Source organism: Morone saxatilis, unplaced genomic scaffold (assembly GCF_004916995.1).
Source record: "Morone saxatilis isolate NCDOM2014 unplaced genomic scaffold, NCSU_SB_2.0 Contig16, whole genome shotgun sequence".
NCBI classification, from domain to species: Eukaryota; Metazoa; Chordata; class Actinopteri; family Moronidae; genus Morone; species Morone saxatilis.
This window is the reverse complement of record NW_023339718.1, coordinates 22299802-22308767: the sequence shown is the minus strand read 5'-3', so window position 1 is coordinate 22308767 and position 8966 is coordinate 22299802. Positions and strand designations below refer to the sequence as shown.

General features: G+C 43.6%; 1 protein-coding gene across 1 annotated transcript in view; it reads right to left on the bottom strand.

Annotated features, from left to right (window-relative positions):
- The window catches only part of fbrsl1 (fibrosin-like 1), a gene marked incomplete in the record, with an annotated part of 266368 nt that overhangs the window by 93115 nt on the left and 164287 nt on the right, over positions 1 to 8966 (bottom strand). Inside the window, 1 exon segment of the mRNA XM_035657907.1 lies at positions 5504 to 5533. Coding sequence (XP_035513800.1) covers positions 5504 to 5533 — 30 coding nt within the window.

Below are 8966 nucleotides of genomic sequence, written 5' to 3'. Positions count from 1 at the left end.
CCCCTCTCTCTGTACCTCCTGTCTCCCCTCTGCAATGATCAAACGTTATTGTAGGCAGGGTACAGAATTACAAATGAGTGTCCTGTGGAAACGGCTGGAACTGGATTCAGCTGCTCTCTCCGCTCTGCTCTCTCCTCAGGTGGCCACGAGGGGTACACCTCATCCTCCAACCCCTGCTGTCCGAACAGGATTTAATACTTGCATGTTTCCAGTTAACATGACAATAATAATCTGTTTTAAAAGCAGGCGGTCCACAAATTCAGATACAGAGGTACTGCATGTGTGTAAAGCTACGGCCCACCTGTGGATAAAATCTTAATCTCTTTCTATCACTGTAAATGTATTTACACAATTTCAATTTATAGTGATATAGTAAATAACAGAAATGTAAAACAATTTTTGGATAAAATAACCAGACAGGACCGTTCCATTTTTGGATTGTCCAGCAAATACGTACTTTCTCTGCCAGTTTGCTGATTTGCAACATTGTCTGCAATAGTCTGACACAAACAATAAAGAGATAGATAACCTCAGTATAAACGTTATGACAAAATCTCTGATGGCTGTGATCTTCTTATATATCACCATATCGTCTAACCCTAGCCCCACCGTGCCCTTGGTTTCTAACAACTCCCTTCATCTTCACAGGACTGGCAATCTGTTAAAGGTGAAATGACTGACGGGTACATCTTTAATCAGTGCCATCGACTGGCCTGAGGATTTGGTGCGCACTTGGGGTTTATCTCTCGACTCGGCTAGATAAAATGAGCACAAAGTCACTGGAAATCATTACAGAGTTGAGACGATAGAAAAAACAACAGAAACACCCTGTCAGCCCAACCCCTACATCGTGGAACCTATGAAATGAGGGAGATCGAGAGATGTAGGGGAGAGCGGGAGATACCAAAGAGTTGATGCTAACAGCTGGCAGTCTCCCCCTTAAAAAAGAAGCGGCTGGCTCTAGTCTGGCAGCCAGGAGAGGCAAGCAAGCGACGAGCAGGGATGAAAGGAGGAGTGTGAGAGATGGAGTCAGTGATGAAAGGTGGATGGTTGATGGTAGATGAGTGGATGTGGGGTAGGGTGGTGGGGGGGATTAACCAGCTTGCAAGGAGAAACTTCTGTTCATTGCCTCTGAAACAAGCCGTCACATGAGAGAAAAAGGAAGGGATGGGAAACAGAGAAAGAGAGACAGAGAGCAATGTAGAGTGAAGGGGGAGAGAGGAAGGGAGCAGGCTGCCACATTGCACATCTTCAGGCTGTGAATAATTTAGAGGAGCACTGGGGAGACGAGACGAAGATGAACACAAAACACTGGCAGCGTTTGACCTAGAGCTGCAGCTACATCAGTGCACATCACAGAGCGGAGAGCTTTCTCTCGCTCTCCCTCTTCCTCCCACCCTGTTTCTCTCTTTTCTCTCTTTTGCTCTTCATCTGCCTCCCTCTGTGTCAGGGAGGAAACAGCTGTACGATATTCTTGTTTTGCCTCACATTCTATGAAACTCAACAGAATGGCTGACAACTCCGTTTCATAAGGATCTCTCTTTCTCCCTCCCTGCTCTGGGCACGGCAGAAGAGCCTCAAAAAACCACAAAACGGATGTGTGTACATCCAGGCCTTATGAGGCTGTAACATAGCATAACATGTCTGTTTGCAGATCCCCTGGGCACACACAGGACTAATGATACCATCACATCATGTGAGAAAAAAAAACTAAACATCTTCGTAAGATAAAAGCGTCAACTTCAAAGAGTTTAAACTTTCTGGCCACCTTGCTGCCATTCTAGACTTAGACTAAATATCAGTCAGCTTTAACACTTCAATAATATTTAAACATTAGTTAGTTTAAATTATTCATTATCGAGCAAAATGTCTTACATTCACAGCCTCTCTATTTGCAGCAGATTTTGGAGTGTTGGTTGGCCAAACAATGCTTTAGATACATTTACAGACTGAATGATTAATTGATTAGTAGAAACAATATTCAACAGATTGTTCGATAATGAAATTAATCATTCATCATCATGGTTAACTGGCAGTTGATCAATTTGAGTTCACAAAATACCGAATTACCCAAACATTGTGTCCATTGCATTTTAAGAGCTGTGATGTCAAAACTATTTACAAGTTATAAATTATTCACTTCATTAAATTCGATTTTAAATGAATATATATAATTAATGTAACATTTACCACCCATAAATGGACATTTTCAGTGAATAATTTCTTGCAGAATCCTCAACATCAACACAGTTGCTGTCATAGGACATAATGCAGTGTTAGAGTGCAGTGAGCAACCAAGCAGTGGAAATGGTGGACAGCAGCCGTAAATAACAGCTGCCCTGTGATTAGGCACAGAAGAGGTTAAACAGAGCTCGTTTGCGCCGCCTTTGTCAAGGTGCCATGAATCACCTCACCTGCTGAAGTGTGTGTGTGATGAAAGGACCACTGGGCATCTGTGGTGGGAGTGACAGTTGGGCGGACAGAGGGCGGTCTGATCAACCCAGAAGGGAGGGGCCATTTATTACTGTAATTAAGGAACCGTGGGAGTAAAGGAGCAGAGATTGTAAATGCATACTGATATGCGAATACACTAATTTCTTTGTTTGGTAGAATTTATAGTTAGGGGACAAGTGGATGAATAGTGAAAAAAAAGAGGACTAAAGATAGCAACCAAACAAAAAATATGAGGTAAGTTGGTTCCCTCTCTTTATTTCTCGCCCCCTCCCTCCCTTTAACACCCTCTCACTCCCTCTCCCACTGTCTCCTGCTCGGTCTGCGTGGCTGATATTAATGGGACGTCCCTTGTTTGTAAATGTGCCAAGTTGTGTGCACCGCTGCGGGCTGTCTATTATAGCAGGCCTCTGGGGCAGCTTTTCCATATGGCGTCACATATGGCACTCAGCAGCATCAATTAATGTTGTTATAATACTGATTTTTATGAGCTAGGGTTTTACTCCTTTTCCCTCCAACTCCTCCCCTTCTTTCCCCCACTGTCGCTGATACTTTGACTCTTCAAACTGCCTCTCTTCGATTTCTCAAACCCTCGACAACTGAACAGTACAGGATCCGAAAAGTTTTCCGTGCCATATTCTGAAAGCTCTACTGAACGCTGCTCAAAGACCTTGAACATGACTTTGTTCATGCTGTACTGCGGAAGAAGGGTAACACTATTGCCAATGTGTCAGAATCTTTGAATCTTCTCTGCAGCTGAGAAACTTCGATCAATGAAAAATGAAAGAACATGAGAGCGATGAAGAGAGCAATTATGGAGACTGAAAACTATGTTAGATAATATCACATATCTGCAACCAAACACAATATTTACAGCACCTATTGTAGTTTTGGACACATTAGGCCAGCATCAGGGCCTATTAGTGTGTTAAATTAAGCCTGTATTTATGCACAAAGCGATAGGCAGGTGGATGTAAGAACAGAATCTGAGGAGCCTTTTTGTTCCCTGGTGCCTTTGGTGGTGGATCTGACAGGAAGGGAACAAGAACGTAGCAAAAAGCCCCGCTTAAAAAGCTCCCAGCCACACCAGCCTTGTCAGCGACGCCACAATTAGAGACTAGATCACTGGCGCTTCCCAGCGAGAAACATCTCACCACCACTCCTCAATGGAACTCTTTCGTTTGAGGAACACACTCAAAGCGGGGTTTTAAAACGTTTCGGATGGCTAATCACTCTCAGGATGAAAGGCCCTGGCGTGTTCGTTTGTCTCAGCGTGGGGAGCTTCCCTTGCCGTTTCTCTGTCTCTGATTCTGATTGTTTTTGTTCACTTCTTTTTCAGCAGGCAGGCGAGGCAGGCGAGCTGGCAGGCAGCGCTGTTTGAAGGTGCAGTCAGACCCGAGTGCAGGCCTGATGCTTTGTAGTGATATTTCCAGCAGCACAATCTCATTACTTTTTGACGTGGGAGATGCGTGCAGGGGCGGATTGTCATTTCACGCTGTCAAAAGTTCCGTGAAGGAATGGAGACGGGAATGGAACTTCAATGACCTGCATGCCTCTGGCTCATCAAGACTGAATATATTAAACCAAATAACACAGATAAAATCCAATGAACCAGATCCTTGAAGATGCTTGTAAACTTAATGTCCAGTCCCAAGGGGTGCAGAAGGAATCTCTCTCCTTATCTGGAATCTTTGTAATTGGATCTAATTCACAGCCTCATAAACTACACCATATATGAACCTAATTAACCTAGATACAGCACTGCATATACACTCAAGCAGCACATGCTCATATGTAGCTAAGACAAACAGGGTATTGTCATACTATTTGAGTCTTGACAGGAAAAGTCCTGACAGCAGCATCCTACACCTCTCAAAGATAGTGAGAGCTCCTCGACATTTTCACATGGGACAATCATTGGCAGCTTCCCCCTGGGGGGTGTCCATCGAAGCCGATATCACACAGAGTTCTTTCAACACAGAGAAAAACTTTGCTCTGGTTAAAAAGCTGCCAGGCACTGACTGAAGCGCCTGGTTACTATGCGCACCCCAGCCTGTTGCTGGGGTGACTGTCCCAAAGTGCTTCCTGGGTAATTTTCGAGGTCACTGGTTTGTGCACGCCTATGTGGTGCAGATGGGCCCACCCTCATTCAGGGCCCAGCAGGAACTCTTTCATTAGGCCCAGTGAATAGCCTCATTCATCCCCTTCACCTCAATTGGTCACGCTGCGTTTCTGCAGAGGGACCAGGACAAACTTTTCTCTCTTTCCACCCCCTGATCTTCCACGCACCACCCACCTTAGTCATGCTTCACTTTTGTTCAGGAGCATGTGGTGGCTGGAGCTTCAGGGCTCATCTTTGGTTGTAAACTGCCTTAGATCGCCTAATAGGTGGAATGTAACAGACTATTGAGATTGCTGTCTTTATCTTGATGAATGTTGTAAAAGAACGGCTATGCGTGACACATTATTTACCAGTAGATTGCATTTTTTTCAAATTTAGGAAAATATGCATGAAAATCTGGAAAAATCTAATGCATGCCGATAAAAAGAACAATCATTCACATTTAGGATATTTGTAAGTATTTTGTACACATCTTTATGGCTTATCAGTGCATTAATCCTATATTCCATACTCCTATTTCTATCTCAGAATTGCACAAAAAGGCCCCAAGGAGCTGTTTCAGCAGAACTCAGAGCCATTTCATCCCTAAGTTGCCTCTCTCTTCACTCGCTCCTGTAACTGCAGTGCTTAGCCATGCTTGTGAGTCCTCTACTCCCTGCCTCCTTTTGGCCCTCAAGTGAGTCTCAGGTCTGGCCTAGTGAGAAGTGACTAATTGTCTTGAGTTGTTAGTGTGCCTGGAATGAGATCCACTTCAATTGGCGACAGGGTGCACAATAATTTTGTTTCTCCCTTCCTCCTCCTCCTCCCCTCTCTCTCTTTTTCCTTTTTGCAGCAGATTTACCCCCTCTGCTTCTCAAGCTACTGAGCTGTAAAATTGAGTGGACGGCAGGCAGGATAAAGAATGAGACCTGGCATCGTGGACGCACTAACCTTGAGGAGGGCCACTGCTGCTGGCTGCACCTAAAGAGATGGAGACAGAACGTCAGCCATATTGGACTGAGGAAGGTTAAAATGAGGAAAGGAGGAAAGACCAAAGGTAGAGAGAAAGATGGAGACCCTTGCTGAAGACACAATAAGGCAAAGCAGATCTAAATAATGACGAGGATGGACATACAAACTACAGATAGATGACAGACTGTCAACCACAGACAGAAGAAATAGAAAGTGTTAGGTTTCATTTAAACTGACCTTTTCTCCTCTTGAATTCTTTGTCTTTCCCAGCTCCGTCTTTATTTTATAATAAGACTATGTAATAATCCCTCAGGTACTGCAGTGCAGATGTACAGCTAGTGTACTTGTGATTACATGATTAAACATACTGAAAAATTTAAATGTCTAAAAAAAACCCATATTGTGTGAAAACGGTGTATCCTACAAAATGACCCCGGAGCAGACTCCCTAGCAGTTCTAACAAAACTGTCCTCCGTAATGAAATCAACTTGTATAGCTACTCTTGGAACAAATCTAAGCAATCAATTACTATGAATCACAAATACACTAGCTGCGGTTTAGATGTGAACAAATGGAGCCTCAGTCGCTTACAGATGATATTAGTGCTCTGAGCTGCTCTCTCTCCACGAGAGATTAAGCAGGTTTGTACTCTCCCAGGCGGGCAGCGCTCCCCCCTCCAGGGTGCTGCACTATCATTTGCAGGAAAATTACTTCAGTAATGAAGAATCCAGGCCCATAAATCCTCATGGCCTCACCTTCCTTCGCCTCCCAAGTCTCGCTGAACAGCTAGTAAAAATTCCCTTTAAAAAATTCATAGCGCAATTTTGCTCAAATCCCTCCCAGCAAGCACAATTATGGAACTTTCATCTCAATTGATTTATGTCCTGAGCTAAGAAGAGGAGGGGGCACTGGTTGGAGAGGGGTGGGGGGTTGTGAAGGGGGAGAAAAAAACAAGTGGTAAATCATTGTTTTTAAAAGGGAAGGCGTAAGGTCTTTTGTCACTTGCACTGCGTGTGTGTGTTGTAGCACAGACCATAGAGAGGTGCACGGATAAAGGGAGGAAGTTGGGAAGGGGAACATCTAAAGGGTTTGAAAGCAGGAGTGAAATGGCAAAAAGGAGGAGGAGGGGAGGGAGATGGGGGCGAAAGGAGCGGTATTCCACTTGATTAATAACACTAATCAAATTATACAGTGTTCCACTGTGCCCTGAAATCTGGGGCCATAATGTCCTCTAATGGCGAGGTTCATGGAGCTAAACTTCAGAGGGAAAACACGGTGCTGACTGCTGCATGCCTTAATGAAGGCAGTAAAACATCCATTTCCAGAAGCCATGAAATGAAAGGCAAGATTGTAGATGTGCACCCAGTGGCTCTCCCACCGCAAAAAAATGGAAGGCTGTTAACACAAAAGACGGTGTCGGAGAAAGAGAGAGAGACAGACAGACAGAAAGAAACAAGACCTTAAGAAGAGAAATGAGGAGAGAATAATATAAGTGAGGAGATTTAAAGGGCAACAACACCAAGAGTAAGGAGATATAAAAAGAAAAGGATGATGAAGTGAGGATAGAAAGACAGATTGGTAGATGCTCTCAGTGCTTTATTTCCAGAGAAGTTCTCTTCTGGCATGAAGACAATCTGTGTCTGCTGATTATGGATGAGCCAGGCTTCTTTACTATGTCTGTTATACTTAGTGCTGCTGACAGCAGCCACAATTCATCTCTATTTAGTTGCTGATGCACCTAACCACAGCATCCTCCCCCTCATCTATCTCAATACCACTCCATTAGAGTATTCCCTCTGTCCATCCAGGCATGCATTCTGTTGATCCATCTATCCATCCGTATTTCCATTCGTCCCTCCATCCATGTGTGCATTTGTCTATCCATTCATCCTTCTATCCATCCATCCATTCGGACATCCATGTGTACATTCATCCACTCATCCCTGTGTCCATCCATATGTCCTTCAGTCTGTCCAGCCATCTACCCATCTATCAAGCCATCAAATCTTGTGTAAATAAAATTCTGCTCTGAAAGATATGACACATACAACAATATTGCTCTGACCTTAACTGTCAGCTAGTTGCTGTAGGTAAAAGGTTAGCTTGTTATTTCTAGGCATTATGCCAAAAGACAGCATGACTTCTGTTGGCAGCAGGACACTATATGTCTGACATCTGACAAAATATAAGCACAAGATGTAAAGATCACTATGGCTCTAGTCACAAAGTGTAGTCCTGCAGAAAAAAGGTCTGCTGCACTAAAACTAACTGAGAATCCAGACACTTAAAATTTATACAATAGCATTATGGTTTGCATTTAATCTACTAAATTGCACATGCTACAAACAATCAAATCAGCCTTTGCATCTTGAGTAAAGCAAATGTTGTTCGTAGTCCTTGGGGCAAAATTTCATCTGGAGAGCAAGGGGGAAAAAAACAACAAAGCTGAGAAAACACAGATTGCTATTGTTATTATTATCATAATTACAGTTGTGCTTATCATGTGAGCAGCCTCAATCAGGATGAAATACAATTTCATTTGATGAAGCTTCCTGTTTTGACTGGCTTGAGTTGGGGAACCACACACTTGGCTGGCATGCCAAAAACTCAATCAGGCACAATTACATAGCCATCAGATAGAAATGTAATTGATTTGAAAGCTGACATGAGATATAACTACATTACAGTGGAGGCACAGTGGGGAGGCTCCTTGGGGACAGGGCCTACGGGGAGCTCATTACCGCCAAGCTTTGAATTATTGAGTGCTAAGGCAGTGACATTGAGGAATAGAGGCGGGCGATTGGCTGTTACAACTCGGCAAGTGTTTATCTCAACTTACAGCAACCTAAGACATCTGAAGGGGTGATCTGCCTGTGCATGAATATTGCAAGGGGAGAAGTTGTAATGGTTCATAATTGAAACGGTTCAGGCCAAGGTAGAGTCCGCGGGTGCATGTCTGCTATTTCAAACATGTTCCACATGTAGTATTTGTAAGAGTTAAACAAAAGTCAAAACACAATATCATGTCCTGCTTGTGGGTCTTCTTCATAGCAGTAATACTACCTAGTCCTTCGGTCACATATTTAGCGCTTTGGTTAGCATTTACTTTGGGGGAGCATCACATGTCCCCCCTAACCCTGCACAATGAGAGCTGTGTTGGTTCAGCATGGTGCTTTCCAAAATGTACTTGCACATAAGTAAAATTTGCTTGGTTGGTTTTTGAGTTGTCTAGTTTGGTTGTTGGGGAGCTTGCTGGCTAGTTTCATAAAGAGTGCTGCATCATCCTCCTCACCTACAAAGCTCTTCATTGTCAGGCACCTTTGTATCTTAAAGAGCTCATAGTACCCTATTACCCCACTAAAACACTGCACTCTCTGAATGCAGGGCTAGTTGTGGTTCCTAAAGTCTAAGCTCTAAGTAGAATGGGAGCCAGAGCCTTCAG